Genomic DNA, 25,477 nt, shown 5'->3' with positions numbered 1-25,477 from the left:
TTTTTTTTTTTTTTTTTTTTTTTTTTTTTTTTTTTTTTTTTTTTTTTTTTTTTTTTTTTTGAAGTTACTGATATTATTAAAATTTTAAAAAAATTTATGAATATTTGAATTCAGCACTTATAAATTTAACATATTTTATTTAATCTCTAACAAATAAAAAGAATATATAAAAAATTGTGAAAATCTGAAAAGGATTATTCAAAGTTATAATTTTTAAAGTATAAAAAAATTGAAACAACAATTTGGTTGGAAGCTGCAGAGGTCACATGTGAGGTTGTTGGATGGCCGATTTTGTGTTCTTATTTAACACTGCCGCTGCTTCTCAATTCAATGCCAACTCTTTCTTCTTCGTCTTCTTCATCTTCTACATTCCTCTTCATTGCCATTAATGGCCAAACTTCCTTTCGCATTCGCTTTCTCTCTCGTTCTCTGCAACTTCCTCTCTGCTGCCGATGCTTTCACCGCGTCGGGTTGGTATCCCGCTCATGCTACGTTCTATGGCGGTAGCGATGCATCGGGGACAATGGGTAAATAAACGAATTCGTTTCATAATGTTTCTGTTTCTCGTTTTTTGTAATTTTTTTGGTTGAATATACGTTTAATAATTATTTGTAGTCTTAAAATCGAAGTTTAAAAGTTAAAAATTTACGTGAAAATTGAATTTTCACTTTTCGAATCGACGTGGGACCCCTCAATCCTCCAATCCACCTTCTTTCGGGGCACAACATCTTTGTTGGCACACCGCTTTGTGTCCACCTCTCTTTGGGGTTCAGCCTTCTAGAACACAGCTTTGTGTCCACGACCTTTTGAGGCAGGGGCTATGCCTCTTGACACACAGCCTTGTATCCATCGTCTTTTGGGACAGGGGCTTAGCCTCGTTGCACACAGCCTTGTGTTCACTGCCTTTTTAAGGCAGGGGCTCAACCTCTTGACACACAGCCTTGTATCCATTGCCTTTTGGGACAGGGGCTCAGCCTTGTGTCCACCGCCTTTTGGGGCAGGGGCTTAGCCTCGTTACTGGTACACAACCTTGTGTCTATCTCCTCCAAGCCCACCAGTAGCAAATATGGTCTATTTTGAGCTCTTTCGGGTTGTCTTTATAGGCTTTTAAAACGTGTATGCTGAGAGGTTTCCACAATCTTATAAATAAGGTTTTATTTAGATATATTTTTTATTTTTTTATTTTTTTTTTAAATTAATAGATAGTTTATATTTTCCACCCTAATAAATTTAATAATATTTCGTAAATAAAAAATATAATATTATAATCATAATTTTTAAAAATTCAAATTTTCATATTAAAATATTTTACATTAAAAAAACATTTATTTATTTACTAAGCAAATAAATATATATAATATAACAAATTTTCCTTCCCTGGTTCACTAATTTTGTCGCCGGCCAAACCATTTTGTTGACCGTTGCAGGAGGAGCTTGTGGGTATGGGAACTTGTACGACACCGGTTACGGGACTAGCACGGCAGCGCTAAGCACCGCGCTGTTTAACGACGGAGCATCCTGCGGGCAGTGCATCAAGATCACGTGCGATTACAAGACCGATCCCCGTTGGTGCGTGAAAGGGGCGTCGGTGACCGTAACAGCCACCAATTTCTGCCCACCAAACTTCGCTCTCCCCAACAACAACGGCGGATGGTGCAACCCTCCGCTTAAGCACTTCGACATGGCCCAACCCGCTTGGGAAAAGATCGGCATTTACCGAGGCGGAATCATCCCCGTCCTCTACCAAAGGTAACAAACGTTAGATGAACGACTCTCCACAATGGTCTGATATTGTCTCATTCGAGAAGCATAAGCTCTCATAGCTTTGCTTTGGGTTTCCCCAAAATATATTAGACCAATGGAGAGAGTATTCATTGATTATAAACCTTTGATCCTTTCTTAAATGAGCGGATGTGAGACTTTCATCATCCAACAACAAAAATCTCTCAAATCTTCATATTTTATCCTGAATTATAATTTAACATAGATTTCATATTTTACCATTTATTACGGTCAAATATCTTGTATGATTGAAAATATCTAGTCTTCCATTACAATTTACTGTAAGTATCATATTTGTCAAAGATATTTAGCTCTCTATTACCGTTTACTATTGGTATCATTGAGGATATTTAATCTTCTTTACTATCGGTATTGTATTTTTCATTTGATTATAGACAAATATCTTATATCCGTTTATTGTTCTTTTAATTTTCTTTATAACTTATTTGATTTTTGAAAGTATTTGAACTGATGGATTAAATTCTATAGAGTTCCTTGTGTAAAGAAAGGAGGGGTGAGATTCACTGTGAATGGACGAGACTATTTTGAGCTGGTTTTGATAAGCAACGTGGGAGGAGCTGGAGACATCCAAGCGGTGTCGATCAAGGGCTCGAAATCAAGCCAATGGATGGCGATGTCGAGGAATTGGGGCATGAATTGGCAGTCAAATTCGTATCTAAATGGGCAAGCTCTGTCGTTCAAGGTGACCACGACCGACGGGCAGACACAAGTGTTCAACAACGTTGTCCCTTCGAGCTGGAGGTTTGGGCAAACGTTTGGGAGCAGTGTCCAATTCAGCTGATTGGGGTGGTCGGATTGGCAGAGGCGAGCCAAGTGGGGTTTTTTTTAAAGCTACGGAAGCAGCCCGCCACCTTAATGTCAGCCCGCCACCAAGCGGTCGCTTCACAACTTCGAGATGTTTAATTACTCATATAAGTGTTTTTTTTTTTCTTTTTTTTACCTTTTAAAGTCAATTTGTAACGTTATTAATATAAAAAGTTATATAATTTATATATATATATATATATAGAAGCTTTGTTTTGTCTGCTTAAATTATTTTTTGTTCGACCCTTTCTCGTCGATAAGAAGCCTATTTTCCGTTCTAACTTGGGAGTCAAAACGATAACGTATGCTACCTATTATATTGAACTTTTGAAAGTCCCACATCGACTAATTTAGAGAATGATCATGGACTTATAATCCAGGAATATTCTCTCTATTGGTATAAGAAATTTTGGGGAAAACCCAAAACAAAACCATAAGAGCTCATGCTCAAACATGACAATGTCATACCATTGTGGTGAGTCGTGTTCATCTAACATATCGAACAAATTAAAATTTTGATATTACAATAAATAAATATATAAAATTTCTCATCTCGGCGTGAAATGAACATTTTACTTATTAGTTTACTAATTATCTTAGTTTTATTGTTAATTTTTTTTATCGTGTCACTAATCCAATATGTATGGTGTGCGATCAAATCATTTGTAATAATTTAATAAACTAATTATAAAAAAAATCAATAATTTTCTTTTCTTTATATTTAAGTAAACTATGATTATCGTGTATTACAGTTCTAATGCTTCACTTTGTCACTTCTCCGACCACGTGTTGTATATATATCCAGACTTTCAATATTATCGTGCTAATCATATATTATCACATTAATAAATAAATTAAAATTAAAATTAAAAAATATATAAATAAACCAATTATTGATAATTAGTTATGAATAATGAATTTGGTCTTTGAAATTGAGGAGTCGTTATAAAGTGATTATTGACCACTTAACTACTCCCCTTTCCCTTCACTTCATTTTTATTTATTTATTTTTATTATAATTTAAATAATTAACTATTTATTATGATATATATTGGTTGCTTTTACATCAAGGGATCAGATACGCCAATCACGGAAATTCATTGACCATTTTTTAAATTATTATTTTATCAAATTAAATTCTAAAATTAATCCCGAAAAAATGAATGTTTTGACACTAATCGTGTACGTTCATGTTGTATATGTATGCATGTCTGTCTCCATTAAAACGATTACTTGCACTAGTGACGAGTTGTATATTGATTGAGCCATAGGGTTCGTGTGAGCATGAATTTCTGCATTACGTCACGAGATGACTCAGGTGGATGGTTCTCTTTCCCTCCCTTTGAGATCACGAGAAGGGTTCATCAACGGGGTTGTGATTGAATGGTAAGTGGTAGAGTAGAGGTCATTATGATCTCGATTCGAGAAAAAGACAAAGCACTTTGCTTTAATAGGACGAGTGGTTTTGGATCACCAAATATTCCAACAACCTTCTCCCTCACCATAACCACTCTTTTCACTTCCCTTTTCCATACATATAAATACTCTCATCTCTTCCAAGTCTCCAACACTTTCTACCATACAACCATGTCTCTCTTCTTCACCTTTCTTCTCCTCTTTTCTTCCCTCCTTCCGTCTCTCAATGCCTTGACCTACCGCTATTACGACCACACGTGCCCTAATCTCGAGTCCATCATCGCCCGAGAAGTCCACCTAGCCACCGTCAACGACAAGACAGTTCCTGCTGCGCTACTCCGAATGCACTTCCATGACTGTTTCATTAGAGTAAGTAAATGGTTAAAAGGGTTCGGTTAATTCACTGTAGTTCGTATGGATTTTGATGTTACGAGACATTTTCTTTCTGTTTTGAAGGGTTGTGATGGGTCTGTGCTTCTCGACTCCAAGGGGAAGAACAAGGCGGAAAAAGACGGCCCTCCTAATATATCGTTACATGCTTTTTACGTCATTGATAAGGCTAAGAAAGCTATTGAATCTGCTTGCCCTGGTGTTGTTTCTTGTGCTGATATCCTAGCTCTCGCTGCTCGAGATGCTGTTGTTGTGGTAATTCGTTATTCAATACCTAACATTTTTTTGTTTTTACTTATTGGGTGGAGAATAAACGGTTTGTTATTGGAATCAGTCGGGAGGTCCTCATTGGGAAGTTCCGAAAGGAAGAAAAGACGGAAGAATCTCGAAAGCAAATGAAACCATACAATTGCCTTTTCCCACATTCAACTTCTCCCAACTCCAACAAAGCTTCTCTCAACGAGGTCTTTCCATACAAGATCTCGTAGCTCTATCAGGTAAACGTCGTATTAAATCATCACTAAATCAAAGACTCGAACACGATCGATTATTCTAAACGGATAAGTTACGGTGCATTTTTAGGCGGACACACGTTAGGATTTGCCCATTGCTCATCATTCCAAAACCGAATCCACAATTTCAACTCGACCGTCGACATCGACCCGTTGTTGCAGCCATCATTCGCCGCCAGTCTCCAGAGCATATGTCCAGCTCACAACAAGGTGAAGAACGCCGGCTCCCCTATGGATTCAACTACCACGGTGTTTGACAATGCATACTTCAAGCTGCTTCTTCAAGGGCGGAGCATTTTTTCTTCCGATCAATCTTTGCTTTCAACTCCGTATTCAAAGGCTTTGGTTTCTAAATTCGCCAATGAACAACGCCACTTTGAGAAGGCGTTTGTGAAGTCCATGGTCAAGATGAGTCGGATCGCCGGCGCCGGCGAAGAAGTCCGGCTAAACTGCCGGGTGGTCAGATAATATTGTAATTTTTGGATTTTTTTTTTTTAAAATTGTGTGGAGTGATTTTGGAAGCTTAGAATTGTGTGTGCTTTTGAATTATGTATTTAATTATGGGAATATATTTTTTTTTTATCTCTTTTATTTACTTTAATTTTTTTTAATTATATATTAATTTAAAAATTGATTATTTTATTTTTTATTTTTGGAATTGGAAAATAAAATTTGTGGTTAAATTTCATTTACTTTTTTCTTCTTTTCACGACTTTATCCCTTTTTTTTTTCTCGAGAAAGGGGACAGCAAGTAGTTAATGAAGTCCTTGATTTCCATTACCCAAAAATAATAATAATTTAATATTATTAATAATCCCGTCATTCTTTTGCATTCTTACGAATCTTTTACGTCTCGGTGTAGCTCTACGTGTCAACTAGCAAGAGGTTTAGACACACTTATAAACAATATTTCGTTTTCTTCCCCAACCAATATGAAATCTCGCCAAAATTAAAATAGATTATTTAAAGCTAAAAAAAAGTCATTTAATCGGGCGGAATTTATTATAGAAATTTCACAGGTGGCATTTATGAAGCGAATCATATGAGTCACGTGACAGTCCCAATGAATCTTGTGATAAAAATGCAGAATACCAAATAAAATAACCGCTGTTTTATTTTATTATTTTTTTTTTCTATTTATCGAGTTAAATTGTATTTAATAAGTGAACTTTAATTTAGTAAGTTTTTTTTTTTCTATAAAACAATATAATTTAATTTAAATTAAATATTTACTGATTTATTTTTTTTAGTTTCGAAAATATATTGGTTAATTAATTAAATTATATTTAAATTGGCGAGAAAGCATCCCTAAATTATGTTATGAATTATAAAAACAATGGAAGTTATTGCAATAAATAAATAAATAAATTATATATATATATATTTCATGAAAAATTAAAGAAATAATAAAAGAATAATTTTATATAAAAAAAATATTTCTTTTTTGCTCGTTTCTTTTCCCGAGAAATCAATTGAAATTGTGGGCAGGAGCAGCCCAACTTGTTTTGCCCCATCCCCCTCCGACAATAAATAATCTGTAAATTTATTTATTTATTTATTTATTATTATTATTTATATTCATCTTTTTTTTTTTCTCTCTTTTCTATAAAATTTGTTATTTTTCGAATATAAGAAAATTTAATTAATTTTAAAAAACTCTACTGGAAATTTTATCGTATTTTATGATTAGATCATAAAAAAGATTGTTCGTGAGAGGACAACTCGTACTTAAGGTTTAAGATGTAATAACAATGACAGAACGAGCTTTTAACTTAATTGTAATTACGAACCATTCATGAAATATTGACTTGGATGTAGTGGTCGAAATTCGAACATTTGAATCCTATAAGTTCTACACGTAAAATTCTTTAAGAATTTACGTGAGGTCTTACATTGGTTGTCATTTCTTATAAGGGTGTGGAAACTTCTTATTTAACATACAAGTTTTAAAACGGTGTGGCTAATGACGATACGAAATGGACCAAAGTGGATAATATCTGCTTTTTGCTGGGCTTGGGCTGTTACAAATAGTACTAGAGTCAACCAGACATTGAGTTTTGTGTTCGTGAGAACGCTAGGTCTCCATGAGGCGGATTGTGAGATCTCGCAATCGTGAGGCTAACAATAGTACGTAACGGACTAAAATGGACAATAACTACTAATCGTGAGTCTGTATTCACATGATTCTATATTCATCAACCATCCGTTCAATCCTTAGCTTCCACAATTTCATTCATAACAAGTCTTCTAGACCTGTTTATGGTAACAAAACACAAATATATATGTTGTTGAAGCTCCTTCATTTGCTCAACAATGGCGTCATCTTCTTCAACAAACTCCTTCAATATCTCACGCATTCTGCCGCTTCTCATCCACATCCCGCCCACCGCCCTGAGATGCTCCACCTCGCCATCGAGCCTCACCGCCATCCGACTCAACGTGTCCAAATCATTCATGGTTATATACGTCGCCCTCGCCGCAATCTCCATTTGTCGTAGAATCCCCTTATGATCTCTCCTCTTCTTTTTCAAAGAACCTACGAAGCAAACGATCAACCCTGGCATCGCCACGATCCCGACAAGACTATGCAATGCCAAAACTAGTAGCGTGATTAGAACCGCCGCGTTCGATATCACGAAACAACCTGTGGCTACTTTCTTCCTAAAACATCTTAACCTAATTTAAGAATACAGACTAAATTATTCATTTAATCTATAAAATTCTAAAATTTACTCTCTAACTCATTAGCTTAAACTTACCTCAACTTTTTTCGAGTTTCGTTCCGTAAACACGAGAGTTTACGAAGCAATTCGGAATGGAGGTCGTGTAAGCTAAGAAACAACTCCTTATAAACCATTCCATTATTATTGGAGCTTTGATTGTCGTCGTCGGCCATTGAAGCCGTGGTGGCGAGCTTGACAACGGCGTGGTTGATGCGTGTTTGATGGACAGCTTGAAGGAGAAGTTGGCAAGCTTTGAAAGCTTGAAAACTGGCTTCGAAATATTCAAGTAGAAGAGGGTGGACATGGCGGCCATTACAGCTCCGAAGCATGTCGTGAAGAAGCTTTTGGTCTGGTTCGAGCCGACATGGCGGTGGCGGTGGCGACGACGACGTGTTATTGTCTTTGTAGGTGGTTGTGAATTCAATGAAGGAGGTGGTTCTGAAGGCTTGTTTGTACTCTTCGTTAATGTTTAACTTGCGAGACAAGGCATTCATAATAGCCTTGTTTTTGTCGGATGATGATCTGTCTGTGACCAAATCATAACCATTTATCCATTAGATTATGGATTAAAAAAATATTAAATAATATTTATAGTGTTAATTTTAAAAAATTTAGAAATCAAATAATTAATTTAATAAAAATTATAATATAATATAATTTTAATGCTGACCTGTTTTATTAAAGAGGCTGATCCAATGAGCAGTTTTCATCTTGGGAACCCTAAATGTGGATTTTGGAATTGATGGGGGTTTGTTATTTATATGCAAGGCTAGGCCAGAAGGAAAGGAGAAGGGAGACACGTGGCAGGATAGGAGAAGTCCAGAAGGAACGAAGAGGGGCCACGTGGCGATTAGTGTCCGGCTGCATTCCTTGGTTATTTTATCACTTTCTCTACACGTTTATCGTCCCTCACACGCACCATCCTCCGCGTCTGATACACTTGCTTCTTTCTCCTTCTAATTATATATATATATATATATATAATTTTTTTTCCCTCAAAAAAATCATTTTTGTTGTTGTTGTGTATTTTTATTTTTTAATTTTGCTGGCAATCTCTTATTTGAAAATATATATTATAATCATTTCAGATATGCTCAAATTGGTCGCTGTATTTAAAATCTTGTAACGATAAACTTTGCTCTTTACTTAAAAAAATATTGTATTTGTGAGATCGAAATCGGTTGTAGAGGGACGGAATATTTCTTATAAGAGCGTAAAAACCTTTCATAAGCAGATGCGTTTTTAAATCGTGAGACTGATAGCGATTCGTAACGAGCAAAACCAGACTGTTATAATATTTATTTTAAAATTTTCAAAGGTTATATTTGACCTTTCATAAACATTTCAAAACTACTGGAAGAAAAATTTAGAATATTTGACTAAAATTTGATAATATTGGAAATGATAGTTTTAAAATGCTTAAAAGAGGTGAAGGGTAATATTGGAATTTTTGAAAGATAAGGGTGTTTTTGAAATAATTAGATATTTATACTGGCATGGTAATTACATATAAAAGAACCTAAAGAAATGCATTGATTTTCTAGGAAGATGATATCATCGAGGGGAAAAATGAGAGATGGCGTGGTAGCGATGGAAGCCTAGGAAGACGTGATTATCATCGGTGGAGTAGAGGGAAGAGCGAGAGTTGACTGCAATGGAGGTGAGGGACGACACGACAACGACGATGAGGGATTATGTTGACGAAAAGAGAGGATGGCAAGGAATTGTGTCGAATGTTGAACGAGATAAAATGATAGAGGATGAGGGAGGGAGCTGCACGTGTACGTGAAGATGTGGAAGGTTGGACTAGGCAATTTTATCTCACTTGTCAAATGACAAGTCAATTTTGTAATGAACAAATCGATCAACTGATCGACGAGTTACTTATTCAATGAACAAATCGATCCGATCAGTAAAATTTTAAATTACACGATAAACACCTTAATTTTTTAACTTCACTCCAAACTCACGATCCTACCTATTTTTCTTTTCAATAATTCTTTTAATTTCAAGCTAACAAAATAATTTTTTATTTTCAAATGGAAAAAATAAATAATATTTAATGTAAATATAAAGTTCAAATTATCTACACCTGATGATTAATTATTTTAAATTTATTTATTTTAGAATTAATCAAATCAAAATTACAAAAATTATGTTAATTTTGTTTTATTGTTTTTTACGATTTAGCGTTAAACCCTAAAAGACATAAAATTGGCGTTCGTCTCTGCAGCGCCAATTGATAGCAACATTCCGATGATGGGGAAGGTGGCGATGGGTGTGTGAGGTTGTCTGAGTGGGCAGCAAGAAGAAAAGTTCACCGTCCAAAGAAAACCACTCGCCGGCGAAGATGACTCTTCACTCCATTGTGATTCAGAAGCTACTGAGCACCAAAGCTCATGTCGGCCGGCAAGCTGCCACTCACCATTTCAAGTTATATACCTATGGATTTCGCAATCGAATGGCCATTATCGACTCCGATAAAACCCTAATCTGTATGCGCAATGCCTTGAACTTCATTGGCTCATTGGTCCGCCAGAAAGGTCGTTTCATGTTCGTCAATACCAATTGGCTTTTCGATGAAATTATTGAAGAAATGACGAAGAAGATTGGATGCTATAGCCCTAGCGCCACTGCACTTTGGAGGATGAGTGGAATTCTCACTAATAGTGCAAGTCCTAAGAAGTTCAAGTCGAGGCATAAGAGGCTCTGTTTTGGACCAACTCAACCGCCCGATTGTTTGGTGGTTATAGATACGGAGAGGAAATCATCGTTGATTATGGAAGCAGATAGATTGCAGATTCCGATTGTGGCTCTTGTGGACTCGAGCATGCCATTGGAGATCTATAAGAGGATTGCTTATCCTATTCCGGCCAATGATTCAGTTCAATTTATCTATTTGTTCTGTAACTTGATAACGAAGACATTCCTTTACGAACAGAAGCGCTTGGCTTCTACTAGTGCAGGTGCCGTCAAAGAAGACCTTCCCAAATCTCAACCAAGGTACAATTTTCAGTTTTTTTTTTTTTTTTTTTAAACTCCTTGGAAGTCTTAGATTAATGAAGATTGAGACTTTCTGCATTATTTTTGCATTATTTGTAAGAGAGAATCTGGATCAAGTAGAGGAGCAGGCCAAAAGCATTGATTTTCTGAAGAAAGAAGTGCTTCTTGTTCCATATGAGAGTTTAGCAACAGTGCCAGATGGTAATATGTAGTTTTTGCTGAACCATTTAAAAAAATTTCACAGCATGGAAATGATATCACGTCTAATGATTCGATATTTCTTATGTTGCAGACATTGCAAAAACTAAAAATCTTTTGGACAAGCTCGTTGTTTTGAAGTTCAATGGAGCTTTGGGCACAGCAATGGGTTTTAATGGGCCCAAGTAAGCATCATTCTTAGTTCCTAAACTATATACAATTAAGTGAACTTATTAAATTTGGAGTGTTTTTGTGATTCAAATGTATACGATGTATATCTAAGCTTAAGTAGCTATTCAGTATTTTTTACATTGATGAACTCACAGAGTTTGCCTTGTTCATTTAATGGTATAGTTCCAACTGTCAGGATTTGGTTTTTTTCAAAAGTTCGGTTTCTTATAAAGAAAAATATCATAGCTGTTGTGAAATATCTCCTTTATGTAGAAAACATGTCGTCTGTTAAAGTAGTGGACAATACAAAATTTGAACTATGGTAAATATATTCTGGTTGTCTGCATCTCGGTGCAATGTTAATCTTTCTATTTATCTTTAAAATTATCTTTCTATTGTACCTTCTAATATGGGCGTGCCAATTTTAGTCTGCTTAAACTGCAAGGTGGAGTAAGATTTACGAACCACACATGCTTTTCTTCATTAAATCAACTTTGGGATTTAACATCATCTTTCATCCTGTAATAGGTTGTAAAGAATACTGCAACTTGCACTAAATGAAATTGTACAAGTTAATTATATTATTCTCCATAGATATTTGGCTATAGCATACCAGCTCTTCTTGTACTGTATTTTCATGATGTTTTCTATAGGCATTAAACCTTCTCGATGTTAAATCTGGAAGGTGGATGAGCAGGTTTGTTTGATATCTTAACTGGAAAATGTGTCTGGCTTGTGCTTTCATCCATCATTTTAACGTTGGAAAGTTCAATACTAATACTGGAAAATGGTCTATTATGCAGATCTGCACTCAAAGTTTGTGGTGATTCAACACCCATTGACTTATTTCTTGAGCAAATTGAGGTCAGTTTTTCTCCAGTGCAACTAAGTGAGCCATTCTCATTGTGTCTACTTAATAACTAGCTGATAGGTGCTACCATTTTAATTTCAGTCCCTAAATGCTAAGTATGGATGCAATGTCCCACTGATGCTCTTGGATTCTTTTGAAACTCACGATGAGACATTGAAGGTGATATATGATTCTATACCTTATAACTGTCTTCACTTGTATATACCTCAGTGTTCTAATTGTCATTCATAATCTGTAGGCCGTGGGAAAACATAAGAAGTCAAAAGTTGATGTCCATTCTTTAATTCAGGTATATGAATCTAGAGCTTATTTATCAGCTTTATGTTATATGAACAGAAGTCTTAGAGATTTAATTTGCGGTTAAAATATTGTTTGTTTATTCAGGGACAAAAGTTGCCACTGGACTCATCTCAAAAGCCAAGGGAAGATGATGATTTGTAAGTTACTCTGTTTTTGTAATTTTACTTTTTTCTTTCTAAGAATAAGAAACCACTTTCTATAGTTCTCAGGAGCATCTCCTTACTGAGAAAACTTTGGAGTATGTTTTTTCTATTGTTCTTATGCTTCTCGGCTTGGGAGTAAACATTATCAGGGGACAAGAAAAAGAGAAACCAACTTGATTGGTGAACCAGGAGTGANGGGGGGGGGGGGGGGGGGGGGGGGGGGGGGGGGGGGGGGGGGGGGGGGGGGGGGGGGGGGGGGGGGGGGGGGGGGGGGGGGGGGGGGGGGGGGGGGGGGGGGGGGGGGGGGGGGGGGGGGGGGGGGGGGGGGGGGGGGGGGGGGGGAGAAAACTGCCATCTATGATTTATGTGTAATTATCCAATTCTTCATCACATGTCATTTGGAATTTGTAATTTGTTCTATAATCTTCCATCAACTGGATACCTGCACTCTCTGGATAATTTGCAGAATTTTGCATATTCTTTGTTTCTAAAGCAGCATAATTTTTAAGATTACAGCTTTCCATTAAGAGAGAAGGTACAAGGGAAGACAATAGATAGGGGTGTGGGCTCTTCGGTATTGACTCTACCTATTAAACCGTGGTGCAGACACTGTTTTTTAGATATTTTTGATTTCTCATGTGTTAACACCCCATGCTTTAGGGACTAGTTTGGGTTTGTCTTAAATTTTCACGTATGATACCATTACCACGGTAGCGCCAAGGCACACCAATATTTATTATTAGAAAGGAAGTTCGTGCTGATCATGCAATACATAAAATGACAAATGCAAAGTGGGGTACCACTTGTCCACGTTTTTATGAAATATCATGATTGTTTGGCACTCTGCATATTCTTATTAAATCACATTGATAAGAACAAATGTGTGCTTGTGTAATATTTTCTTATTTTTTATGTCGTTAATGGAAAATTTCTCCTACTCTTTTGTAAGTAATGCCTTGGACCAATGACCTCGTGATATACACTTGGATAGGAAAATTGAAGCCTCATGACTGTTTGTTTGGTCTGACGAGTATTACATTTTCTTTTGCACAAGTTTTTTATTTAAAAATTTTGGATAAGAATAAGAGTTCACATCTTTTTTTTTTTTTTGTTTTCCTGTGAAGGTATAATTCTGATCATGGCTCAGTTCTCCTTTCCTTACTGACTGGTGGAACTCTGGATGTATTATTGTCAAAGGTAGGAGTTTGCTTAATGTTAACCAACAGACAAATGTATTTTATTATCGGAGAGAGATGACCGGTGGAACCACACACATATTATATAGACCTTTCAAAAGCTAGGGGAAAGAGGGTGTAAGGCCCCCAATTGTCAGGACATGCTAGGAGGCGCAATTGGGGAAATTCCTCTAATGTTGATTAGTAGCTTTTAGTGTGTGGTTTATTTTGGGATTGCCTTTATATATTTGCTTGCTGCTTCTTTTGTAATTTCATGCTTTATCTTTGTAAAATAAACTCGTTAATAAAGAGAGTACCATCCTCTCAAAAGGCTGGATGTTGTCTGTTAACTTGACCTCGAGGCTCTTTTGTGAAAGTTAATATAATAGTTAGGGGATACCTTACAGATGGAAGAAGAGTGACTTGCTAGAAAGCGATTCTAACATCAATCTAATATATTTTTTTTAACTTGTTTCTCAGGGTAAGGAGTTTGCCCTGGTGGTTGGCTCGGATAATGTGGCTGCTGTTATTGACCCACGTATCCTTGGTTGTGATCTTGATATCTGTAGTTTTTTAGTCATAATACTATGCTTCTATTCTTTGAATTATGGTTTTCTTAACTGAAGGATTTAGAAATCTTAAATCATTTGATCCAAAATAAGATTGAATTCTGCATGGAGGTATGCAACGATATCACTCTATACTATGATTCCTTAGTTCAACTCTTACACCTTTTCTTCTTACAGGTAACACCTACAGCAGCATTTGACATGAGTACCAGCACTTATTCAACTCCACAGAAGTGTCAGGTTGGTACTCTGATGAAACAGTTTAATCTTTCACTGGTATCTATTGGAGTTCGATTGTGGTTTGGCATTTCTGTTATGATGAAACGATATATTTGATCATTGCACATTCTTGTATTCAGCCTTTTTCCTAGTTTCCACTTTCCAGTCTTGTGACATTAAAAAAAAAAAAAAAACGTACATGCATATATATACATATACATATATATATGATAAGAAACCATTATATTTACAGAGCTAGATGTGGTAGGAAGTATAACCCCTCCATCTTTGGTCCGGTAACTTGCATTGTTCTTAAAATAAATTGTTAGGGGATACTACTTGAGAAGAGCACAGTACCTTACCCTTATACTATGTCATGTGTTACAATGTGGACATGTTGAATCAAGGCAAATACTAATCTGAAGGCACACAATAAAAGGTCCCTTGAATAATTGGTTGTCCACAGTTTGCTGTCATCAGGTCAATGTCATCTTCCAGTAACTCAATAGCAGTTAGTTGCAGATATCACTTTCAAGAAGGAAATTAGGTTCAATATAAGAGATGAAGCACTGATGTGAACCGTTGATATTAAATTACTTGCTAGAGCTTGGATCGTTGAAGATAAGATAGCCTTGCCCGATTTTTTTTTTTTAATTGCCTATGGCTCACCTCCTCTTGGTGGTGTTATACACACCAGAAACTTTTTTGTAAATATAGTCTTACTATGATCCTTTGCCACTGGATGGCTTCTTATTTTTGTTCTTTTTGGGGGGTTCTCTACCCCTGGCTATTTATTTGACAATTGTATATATATATCCTGCTTTTTTTTTTTTAAAAAAAAAAAACTAATTGTTGTGATATCTGCATTATTTAGTACTTAACTAGTGTTTATTTGGTTCTTGACAATGGGTTTGATGCACATTGTGTTTCTCAATGCAGTTTGCAGATATTGCTCTAAATTCAAGTCAGTCTGTAAGCAATCTCTTTCCACTCTCTTTTAGAATCTTATTGTTGAATTATTCATCCTCTTTGTTTCCCTTTCAAATTTATACTTTTTTGGTGCTGTTAGTTAGCTTGTTTTTGTAGTGGATCATTTTTTATTTGTCTAATAATTTGAAGTTTCTTTTTGTGTTGATCAACTGAAGCCAATGGACAAATTCAAATTTTCTGATATAAGAAACTTGTGAGTATGGACTTTCTTTATTTTTTTCCCCTGTTAGGCATTCCTGTATATGCACGTGACATCAGGTTTGTGCTATATTGTTCAGGTGGGTGAATTTGACCGCCACTAAGAGACTAGTGGATACAAATACACTAAAGATTGGGAACTCTTCATTTTCAGAGGTCATCTTTTGGCCATTCACTAGTAGACTCACTTTTTCATTTTAACCCTCGTAGAAGATACTGACGAAGTTACTTGTCTCATCAGGACAGAAACAGCGATCAAATGCTCAGGCAAAGCACTGCAGTAGGCTCAATGATAAAGGTTTGTTTAAATTGTAGTTTTTTATTTTGTTGTCACATTGTGAATATTTTTCTCATGCTGTACTTTTAACTTTTGAGACAGTTCTTTGATCAACCCATTGGGATTATTGTGCCACGTTCTCGTTCACTACAACTGAGTTCAACGTCAGATTTACTTCTTTTACAGGTGAAGTGTAACTATGTGAACTTTCAGTTACCGTGTACTGGATATCGAATGAGAAAAAACTCATCTTGTGAAAATAATAATTTTCAAATGTTTAAATTTTTGCAGTCAGATCTGTATACATCCAATGAAGGCCTAATAGTTCGAAATGCAGCTAGAGCTAACCCTTTAGATCCATCAATTGATTTAGGTTCTGAATTTGAAAAGGTAAAGTTTGGGAGTTACACTAGAATATGTGCTTAATATTATTCTAGATCTTGTGCTTATTCCTTCTTTCCCAGATTAATGATTTCCAAAGTCGATTCAAGGCCATCCCCAGTATTGTTGAGCTGGATAGCTTGACTGTAAGAGGTGATGTATGGTTTGGGGAAGGTGTGACTATCAAGGTATTATTATACTCATTCCATCTATATGATTAAACCCACATCGGCCTTGTCTTAGTTTGTCATGCCTCCTCTTGTGTGAGAGTCTCCACAAGTAATGAACTATGTTTGATTTTTTAAAACTCTGTTTTCTGAACTGGCATCACAATGACTTGTAGGTAAAACACAATTTTTCCTCGGGAGAAACTTAGAATTTAAGCTCTATGGTTTTGAAATTAGAATTCGTCCCTGGTTCAATAAAATTTCATAAATAGCCCATAGCTTTAGAAAATGAATATGTTGCCGTTAAAAGACACCAATGAATTGAGTACGTGGCAGGATAGCTAACTGCCATGTACTCAACCCGTTAATAGCTTTTAAAGGAATAGACTATTTAAGGTTTTATCAAATCATTGGGACGAAATTGTAACTCTAAAAATTATAGAGACTAAATTCTCTCTCCAAACCATTGGGACCAAGGTGGTAATTTAAACCTAAATTATAAATCAAGATGGTGTGTGCATGCCTTTATGAGGTCCCAAGCTTGCAGACCTAAGTGTATAAAATGATACTGTGTGAAATGAACATGTACTAGCGATTGAAATTTAATGTCTATGTGAATGTATGATATAAAGATTTAACCTGTTATGCCATCCATCATTATTTTTTCTTCTGTTAGCATTACTTAGCTTCATGATGGGTTTGGTTTTGAAGGGAAAAGTCAATATCGTTGCAAAACCAGGGATGAAGTTGGAAATCCCAGATGGTGCAGTACTTGAAAATCAGGTAAATGCATCAAAATTCTGAATCATATTAAGTTGATTTTTCATCTACATTCACTCCTCGATTTTTCAATTTTGAAATGAGTGCTTTGGTTTTCATCCAGGAGATCAACGATCCAGCAGATCTTAAATGAAGAATTGTGTCTTGTTGAAGCGGAAAGTTTTCATAGAATAATGTTCTTTGTCTCATCGACAAACTGGTTTTGAAGCTCTCCCTTTGGGCCAGAATTTTCTTCAATTCCTTATCTTTAATTCACTTTTAAGAGTGGGATATAAAGGAGTTGTGGTAGAGTAGGGGACAATTCTTTCTTTAGCAGAGAACCAAAAAGTTTGAAACACAAATTAGCTTAGCAAATAGATGCCACCCCATAACTCCGGCTACAATAAATTAGCATTGACTTTGTTTATTTTTATTTGTGCTTGTTTGCACCACGAGAGATGACTCATCATAACAGGGAAATCAATTCAGATGAGCTTACTTGTTTCTCCTCCAACATTTGTTAAATCATACTTCATCACAAGCAGTATCCGATTCAGTTGGCACCAAAGATCGAATCGAAACAGGTACTATTCTCCAAGAATTAGTAGTTTCTTTAACTTCTTTTGTTCTGGAAATAAGTTCGGATTCTGAGGATAGTTAGCCACATTTTTCTCCCCTCCTGCACGTTTCACTTAACTTTCCTGTAGGTCTGTGAAATGTTGGTATCCTCCTACTAGTCATTGGAGTTTCTGCTGAGAATTTGTTTCTGGAAGTTTGAAGGTTTGTTTTTTAGGGTACGAAATGCTTTATGAAAGGTTAATTTTCAATTTTCATGTCGGCATCGTCGGAACTGCAAATTATGGGTACAAAATGCTTTTAATACTGAAAAGAAATCTTTATCCTGTCCAGAAGTAAGAGATCACTAACACGCATACCATATTTAAGTAATCTTTAGTACAAACATGTGGGGGTAGAAGGTTGACCTTTAACTTCAAAGAATGCTTCAATGGACACCCTATGAAGCTAAGTAATGCAATAGTCTAAGTCAATCGTTAGTAGATATTGTTCTCTTTGGGTTTTTCCTGTCAGGATTTCCTTCAAAGTTTTTAAAACGTGTCTATTAGGGAGAAATTTTCATACCCTTATAACAAATCCTACGTTTTTTCCTCTGACCGATGTGGGAATTTACAGTAATCCAACTACAGGAAGATGCTCAACAACCTAACACCCTAATTCAACGAATAGATATAGCAAGCAAATTAACCTCAATAATCAACCATCTATATCTTATTAGGTTAAAGTTTCCTCCCCTTGAAAACAGGTTGAATAGGTTGTGCGTCAGATAGATAAATGTTTGGCTTCCTTGCTGCCTCCTTGTTTGCTTGCCTCCTCTTCTGACACTCACCTCAAAACTTGGGTTGCACATCGTTCCAAGAAGTGTTGGCCTGATTTGCTTGCCATGATAGCCACCTCTCACCCCTAGTTTGATGGTTCCATTGGCAAAGCTTTTCACACCAAGCGTTTATAGTTGTTGGCCTCCTAGCGGACAAAAATTTAGCTGATGAAAGGGTTGGACGTGTTATGTTGACCCAGTTTTGATTTGGAGCTGTCAGTGGCAGCAGTGTTCATTTATCAAATTGTTGGGTGCAAACAGAAGTCAATCACGTTCGGTTTCAACGATCTATTTGGCAGATGTTACATCCATTTTTTCCTTACGTAGAGAATGGTACGCATCAAGCATCGCTTGCTTCAACTTTGAGTCCTTGCGTAGACAATGGTATGCATCGAGCATCGCTTGCTTCAACTTTGAGTGCTGTACAAATTATCTGTTCTCTTCAACCAAACTTAATCTAACCAGAAAACCCAAAGAACTTGGGCAGACTGACTAGATTCTGGGAATATTTGGCCTATGATCCCAAAATCCATACCTATCTTTGGGTGGAAGGGGAAAAGTATGGTTTATGTTTAAATTTTTTAATCCATCTGTGTTCAAGCCTTAACACCACGACTATTCTCCTGAGTCAAATCCATCACCCAAAAGAAGTTCGGTTTCAAAATCTACGAGTCTCGATGAGTTGAACAGGAAAGTGATATAATACCGGAGGAGTTGACAGCAATGAAACCCTTCATGAAGCAGCCAATCTATTACATTATCGTGACACGAGTGCTTTGAGTGCTTCACAAGTTCTGTCTTATATTATGAAGAAATGCAAGTCGGGTAAAGTTCAATGAAAAACAGAAATTGAGGAATGAAGACAGCACCCAACAAACATCACATAGTTTAGTTTAAAAGAAAGAACGAGTATCAAATGTTACAATGCGACAAGAGAGAGTAGAATATAAGCGTTTACTTCTTTTTTTCTTTTTACTCGAACGCCCATTGATTCTCCCTACGAACTTCCTCCTCTTCCTCGGGTGTGAAGTCATTCTTGATGTTAAATGTCTTGCGGATCTCCTCAGGAGTCTTCCCCTTGATCATGTCAGCCACCGTCTGACAAGTCAAATCTAGCAAGCTTTTGATATTGAGATAGTTTGCAGCCTGCAAATGTCATGTAGGATTAGATTCTGACCATCATTATCCCATATCACAAGCTAAGGTGATGCCCCTAAACCCTAAACAAAAAGTTACGGTGATGCCTCTACTTGGGGGAGTTGAACCATGTCCAAGCACATCTTGTGTGCACCTCGACTATTCTCACCGGATAACCGTATGAAGTAATTTATAAAACAAAACAAGTACATTAATTTATCAAGACGATTGGCTCGGTTGAAAGCCTAATTTTTAAGTCTTCAATGAAAACCATTAACATCTTCCAAAACGTATTAAAAATATCTTATAGTCCAAAAGGATTTAGGTGGATTCAGGATAATACTAGTACAAAAAGAACTACTTGGTTATACTCATTTGTCAAAAAAGATGATGAAATAATTCAATTAAAAACAAGACAGAACCCGAAAAATTTCAGATAAACCATAACATATAAACACACACACACACACATAAATGAATAACAAAGGATAATTATCATATGATTAGCAAGTTTGAAACGGGTAAATAAAAAATTTCGTTTAAATCTTATTAGGAAGGAACAAAAGTAGAAATAAAATCAATAAAACCAGGAAATATCAAGATAAACTGGTAAGAGGAAAGAGATTCACCCATATCCCACTAGAAAATAAGCAATTGACATTGAATTACCTCAACTAAATTAATGTTACAGCCATAACTAAAACATAAAAGATTGGATTGGATTAAACAGATAAAACAAGTTGGATGATTAATGATACACTAGCGGGTGTAAATGAATCTCATTACTCGATAAACAGGACATATACCGCGCATGTTTTAGTGCAACAACTCCAAACAAAGATTATATAAGGAATAAAGATTTCAGCCAAACGCCTAATACATCAAAAGCCTTCTCAATGACAAACATTTGTGGATCTTCCATACAAAGCCCTTATAAATCAATAAATAAACTCCCCTAGCGACTCCCGTTCGAAAATATAACTGTAGATGTTACAACATATTACAGCAGGCGACCATCATGTTTCAGTAATTTTGCAATATCTTATTCCCAATGTAAGATATCTGATTCAGGCATCATACCAAAACAGAAAACGTATTATGCAACCATAGGGTAAGTAACGAAACAAGAACCGAAAGAACCTTACCCCAAATCTAAGCAGTACCCAAACCCTAGACCCGAAATTAACCACAAAAAGAGAACAATCGGAGGGCATAGATACAGAGGGGAAAAAAAAGGACAAAACCGCAAGAGACCGCAAGAAAATTTAGAAAGTATCATCCGCATACCAGAATGAGATCGAACAAGGTCGCCTGGTCGACTTTGACGAATTCGCTGTCCCAAGTCTTGAGGTCGTCCTCGACGGAGCCAGCACGATCCTCCGGCTTGGGAGATTCGACGTGCTTCTTGCAGTACTCGATAACCTTGGACAAGATCTTGCTGTTCACGTTAGGGAGGGGGATTCCACTATCGGCGCAATCGTCTTCAATCATGTGCTTGATCGTCTGTGACTCCAAGGCGACGGCTTCGTCAACCTCAAAGATCTCGCCATCGGAGCTCTTCAACGTGATCTTCCTCCCTGAAGACATGGTGCCGTATCTCCTTTCTCGAAGATTCGGTGAGCTCTGAAACCCAAAGAGAGAGAGAGAGAGAGAAAGAGAGAGTCGCGATTTGCTAAAGAGGACGAAAAACAAACGGTGACCACAAAATGGGTTTTCAAGTGCAAAATCCACCGATAACCACTTTTCTTAGCCTAAATTACAATAATATATATATATTTATTTTTATTATAAATCCTTCATGTTTATATTTTATTATAAATATATATATATATATTTATTTTATTATAGGATTTATATATATATATTATAAATCCTTCATGTTTCATTCAAAAATATATTTATTTTTCTCAATCTTAAAATATAATATTCTTCCATAAATATTTCAAAATTAACCGCTCTACAAAAAAAAAAAATTAACAAAAAAAATTAGAATATTGCACTGAGTATTTACGGGACAACAACAATAAATTTGTTTAAAAGAATAAGAACGAGTCTTAAAGAAGTTTTAAAAAGAATTCACACAATGCTTGTCCGAGAATTTTATGTTATGATTTATGCCTTAAAATTTTATAATTAATGTTTTATTTGTAATTAACATTTTCTATTATAATCCAAAAAGTTTGTAGGTTTGAAAGATCAATAATCTAAAAATAAGTTTAAAAATCTCCGGTTGAAAGATGAATATCTGTTTTTTAAGGTTTAACAGATCTATAATCTAAAAATAAGTTTAAAAATCTCTTGATAGAAAGATGAATATCAATTTTTTTTAAGCTCTCCATTGGATTACACATCGTAGTTGGAGGTGAGAACGAAACATTGTTTGTAAGGGTATAGAACTCCTAACAGACACATTTTAAAAACCTTAAGGGAAAGTCTGAAAGAAAAATTCCAAGGAGAATATTCTTTACAAGGGGCGTTTTAAAAACTTTAAGAAGAGGTCCAAAAGAGAAATTCCAAGGAGAACAATATCGGCTAGTGGTAGAATGTTTTCAGAGACTTCTTGAAATGCTCTAAGATGATTTTGGGTTATCCTGTCCATCAAACTTTGTCGGATACCCACATGTTAAAAACCTTATCTAATAATTAAAAAAAAAAAATGAATTTCTTCCGGTATTCCTTTGCTTATGACGTGCATGAATATAATATTGTCCTCCACACCTAAATGCTGGAGGGCACATATGGACCTTTCAGACAAACTACAGCTCTCAAAATGATATTTCATAAGATGGGTATCATATAGACCAGTTAGACCGAACGAGCAAGGCCATCATATAGGCATCGCCGTCGGTCACATATGCAATTCCTGGCTTCACGTTGAATCTCTTACTCATGTTCAGTTTAACATAAGATTCAATCTGAAAGTGATCCGTACCTGATGTGCCTCCATGAATCCCACCTAAGTTCATTCCCCAACCTAATGCCTCTTCACTATTATTATCAGACATCGACACAGCCCATTGCACGTCGTTCGGATTTGATTGCCTCACCTCAACCCAACCTCCAAGTCTGATCACTTCGTCGAGTTCCGACTCCAGCAGTAAAGCCATAGATCCCCTTGAAATAGCTTTCCTCGACGCTGTTAACAAACATGAATCAGGTGTCTCGGCTGTTTCAGAAGATTCATGTCGACTCCCTAGTCCGACTGAAATTGTAAGGGCTCCGAGATCGACATGTTGATTGCATAATTTTGGCGCTTGGAGAAGACCCAGTAGTGAGAGCTTTGTTCCTCTTGAGAATTGGCACATTAGTTGTCCAAATGTACTAAAGCAATGCTGAATCCGACCAAAACTTGGTTGTATTTCCTCTGTTGAAATGAATTGAACTAAGGAAGCAGTAACATTGGATCTTCTCACCGTTAAACCAATGGCGCCACCATTTGGCTGATCCAAAAGGGGTGGTCCAAAAGATGAAATATCTGTAAGACCCTTTTCCTACCACATAGAAAAAACCATATAGATTAACTTCATGAATTATACGCCAACTAGAACATAGTCTTCGATGGAAAGTACTCGAGAGCATTCACGAACATAACTAGTTGATTCGAATTGGTAACCAATACGAACATTAACTGGCTCAGGCAATATTTTACGCAACAAAAAGTACCACCATATAATTTGAGTTCAAATTCAACACCGATATTAAATATTAGACGACAAGCATTCCTATAACATCAGATCATACAACAGAACTGTCAAGAGTTAGATTAATACTGATACCAAACTTACGCATAAAAGAAAAAGAGAGTGACCCAAAAAATTACAATGGCCTTTTCAATTTGAGCTATATTAACATTTTATCTTAGTAACTTTCATTCTGATGGAGGAGGATTACAAGAGAATCATATGATATATCTTTCATAGCCGTAATCTATTTCACTCTCTCTTTCTATCTAGAAAGGGGCATCTTTCGCTTGACTTTTGAGTTGTCAGTGCATGCGTCCACCACAGTCAGGACTTTCATAGGTACCTTGTACGTAGTTAAGGTGAAGCTTTGTTTGGTTTTGATTCTAGACTAGACTTGAAATAACCCTATGATTGACCTAGCTCAAATTTGATGTTGCTCTTTCTCTCAATGAAAAAAAAAAAGTCGTGCAATGTCTCAAACACCTTTACTCGCAAGAGATAGAGAGGGGGGTATTTCATCTCCTTCCAATCTTATATCAATCTAAACGGTAGATGTCAATCCATTTGCTAATTCTTGGATAGTCTACTTAAGGATTATAATAAAGGTTTTATGCTTGTGAGTGTCCAAAGGTAATCTAGTAAATGGAGTGGTTTACTCCATCCTAACTACATTAGGATGAAGGTTATTACCTCAACCTAAAAGTGCCCCACGAAATTAAATACTAATCTAGTAAACTCATATAGAACTTGATAAGCAAACAATCATACTTGCAATAGATAGAAAGACGTAATCGCAATTAAACATACCCGACGAGAAGGGCTTGCAATTATAGCAACATCCCTACATCGAGCTCCAATAGGAGCTACAATTGCAGACATCCAATCACTCACACTAGCCTTGTAAAGAACTTTAGATAGAGTAAGTTCACTTCCAGAGTCAACACCAAAATCCACCTTGGCTTTCTGATTGGCTACGAACTCTGCAACAAGAGAATCGTTTTCTCTTACAGTCGTTTCAAAAGTCAATCTCGAGTGAATTCCTGTGGAGATTCCAGAACTACGAAGTGTTTTGAGGCTATGATTATCAATAACACTCATCAATAGTAATGCGCCCAATATATCAACCTCTCCTCTTACATGAGTGCCATTTTCTTGGAATGGACTACTCCTCTGTGTATTGTTAAAGGATGGTACCTTCTCTACCTTTTCTTGTCTGTCTCTAAGTCTCATTAAATCTGAAAATGTTTCCCTTTGCAGCCGCTTCAGGATTTCAATCTGAAATAATGTACCAGCAAAGTTACCTAAATTGACTACTTAAATTCGTTTTAGAATAAAACTGGTAGAACAAAACACCTTAGTCGCCATGTAATTACCAGAGTCATTTACACTAATGTATAAAATTCCAAAGCCAATTGAGAATATTCATTAAAAATTTCAGCCAAAATGTTCATCAAGAAGGACGGTCATAAGGCAACATGCAACAGTGTTAACACATAACCTTCTAACTTTGGAAACTCAAAGTTTCTGTACAGAATGAGTCAGTAAAATCGAAGTCTTCCTACTCCAAACACAAGTGGAAATGGACAAATAGAAACTAAAAACAGTATCACAATTCATAGGAACAACGAATACCGCCATTTTCAGACGTGAAGAAACACATACTACGAGACTATAATACATGAAGCATTACCGGACGGCGGCGAGATGATTGTTGGCGGCGACGAACTAAACCATCGAAGAAATTGTGGCTTGCGGTCCCGAAATCTTTTAATTTGTCGACGATAAATGTAATAGGCTCCATTTCGGGGAACCAGAAGATCAGTGATTGGACCGACCAGAAGTATAGCCTATGATTCTCTCTTTAATCTTCAAGCAGTTGAATTCGATCTCAGCAAGCGAGTTGAAGCTCTGAATTTGAAGGATGGGCGGCAACCGCAAGGTTAGCCGTCAATTAGGTCGCCGGAGATCACTAAAACGGACATTTAATCATGAATTTTAAAGACGTCAAAAAATAATATGACTTTTTTTTTTTTCTTTTGGAACTAATCCAATACACGAGTAGATATTGTCCACAATCCACCTCCTTAGGGGCCTAGCATCTTCGCTGACACATCACTCGATGTCTGACTTAGATCTCATGATATTATTTGTAACGATCCAAGCTAACTCTCATACCATTTGTAACAACTCAAGCT

The 25,477-nt window shown here is 36.3% G+C and overlaps 6 protein-coding genes across 7 annotated transcripts; 3 read left to right on the top strand and 3 right to left on the bottom strand.

Moving 5' to 3' along the window:
* The first annotated feature begins 343 nt into the window (after positions 1 to 343).
* LOC111496302 (expansin-A11-like) lies at positions 344 to 2,747 on the top strand. Its single transcript, XM_023146709.1, has 3 exons — positions 344 to 527; positions 1,428 to 1,749; positions 2,272 to 2,747. Exons 1-3 carry the CDS (start codon positions 389 to 391, stop codon positions 2,582 to 2,584), a joined length of 774 nt encoding a protein of 257 aa, XP_023002477.1. The 5' UTR covers positions 344 to 388; the 3' UTR covers positions 2,585 to 2,747.
* A 1,435-nt stretch (positions 2,748 to 4,182) lies between these two features.
* Positions 4,183 to 5,507, top strand: LOC111496276 (peroxidase 64-like). The gene is made up of 4 exons (XM_023146666.1): positions 4,183 to 4,392; positions 4,480 to 4,668; positions 4,748 to 4,910; positions 4,996 to 5,507. The coding sequence occupies exons 1-4, from the start codon at positions 4,195 to 4,197 to the stop codon at positions 5,391 to 5,393; spliced, it is 948 nt and encodes a 315-aa protein (XP_023002434.1). The 5' UTR covers positions 4,183 to 4,194; the 3' UTR covers positions 5,394 to 5,507.
* Positions 5,508 to 7,110: 1,603 nt separating this feature from the next.
* LOC111496268 (UPF0496 protein At1g20180) lies at positions 7,111 to 8,360 on the bottom strand. Of its 2 annotated transcripts, none has more exons than XM_023146654.1 (3): positions 8,319 to 8,360; positions 7,685 to 8,174; positions 7,111 to 7,601 (listed from the first exon to the last, which is right to left on the bottom strand). In XM_023146654.1, exons 1-3 carry the CDS (start codon positions 8,356 to 8,358, stop codon positions 7,133 to 7,135), a joined length of 999 nt encoding a protein of 332 aa, XP_023002422.1. In that variant the 5' UTR covers positions 8,359 to 8,360; the 3' UTR covers positions 7,111 to 7,132. The 2 variants fall into 2 exon arrangements, with proteins under 2 accessions (XP_023002422.1, XP_023002423.1); XM_023146655.1 differs by having other exon boundaries at positions 7,685 to 8,170; positions 8,319 to 8,356.
* Positions 8,361 to 9,856: 1,496 nt separating this feature from the next.
* LOC111496163 (UTP--glucose-1-phosphate uridylyltransferase-like) lies at positions 9,857 to 17,825 on the top strand. The gene is made up of 20 exons (XM_023146493.1): positions 9,857 to 10,651; positions 10,752 to 10,852; positions 10,944 to 11,034; positions 11,824 to 11,884; positions 11,973 to 12,050; positions 12,130 to 12,180; positions 12,276 to 12,328; positions 13,459 to 13,531; positions 13,990 to 14,047; positions 14,143 to 14,189; positions 14,256 to 14,318; positions 15,237 to 15,269; positions 15,443 to 15,480; positions 15,566 to 15,641; positions 15,727 to 15,783; positions 15,865 to 15,948; positions 16,054 to 16,152; positions 16,227 to 16,331; positions 17,022 to 17,093; positions 17,194 to 17,825. Exons 1-20 carry the CDS (start codon positions 9,999 to 10,001, stop codon positions 17,221 to 17,223), a joined length of 1,923 nt encoding a protein of 640 aa, XP_023002261.1. The 5' UTR covers positions 9,857 to 9,998; the 3' UTR covers positions 17,224 to 17,825.
* Positions 17,826 to 19,186: 1,361 nt separating this feature from the next.
* On the bottom strand, positions 19,187 to 21,331 carry LOC111496349 (SKP1-like protein 1B). The gene is made up of 2 exons (XM_023146768.1): positions 20,887 to 21,331; positions 19,187 to 19,608 (listed from the first exon to the last, which is right to left on the bottom strand). Exons 1-2 carry the CDS (start codon positions 21,184 to 21,186, stop codon positions 19,435 to 19,437), a joined length of 474 nt encoding a protein of 157 aa, XP_023002536.1. The 5' UTR covers positions 21,187 to 21,331; the 3' UTR covers positions 19,187 to 19,434.
* Positions 21,332 to 22,246: 915 nt separating this feature from the next.
* LOC111496222 lies at positions 22,247 to 25,265 on the bottom strand. Its single transcript, XM_023146590.1, has 3 exons — positions 24,973 to 25,265; positions 24,090 to 24,557; positions 22,247 to 23,090 (listed from the first exon to the last, which is right to left on the bottom strand). The coding sequence occupies exons 1-3, from the start codon at positions 25,081 to 25,083 to the stop codon at positions 22,392 to 22,394; spliced, it is 1,278 nt and encodes a 425-aa protein (XP_023002358.1). The 5' UTR covers positions 25,084 to 25,265; the 3' UTR covers positions 22,247 to 22,391.
* Between the last annotated feature and the right edge of the window lie 212 nt (positions 25,266 to 25,477).

Source organism: Cucurbita maxima, unplaced genomic scaffold (assembly GCF_002738345.1).
Source record: "Cucurbita maxima cultivar Rimu unplaced genomic scaffold, Cmax_1.0 Cma_Scf00022, whole genome shotgun sequence".
Taxonomy (NCBI): domain Eukaryota; kingdom Viridiplantae; phylum Streptophyta; class Magnoliopsida; order Cucurbitales; family Cucurbitaceae; genus Cucurbita; species Cucurbita maxima.
Note: the sequence above shows the minus strand (reverse complement) of the source record. Positions and strands in the feature narration are given on the sequence as shown.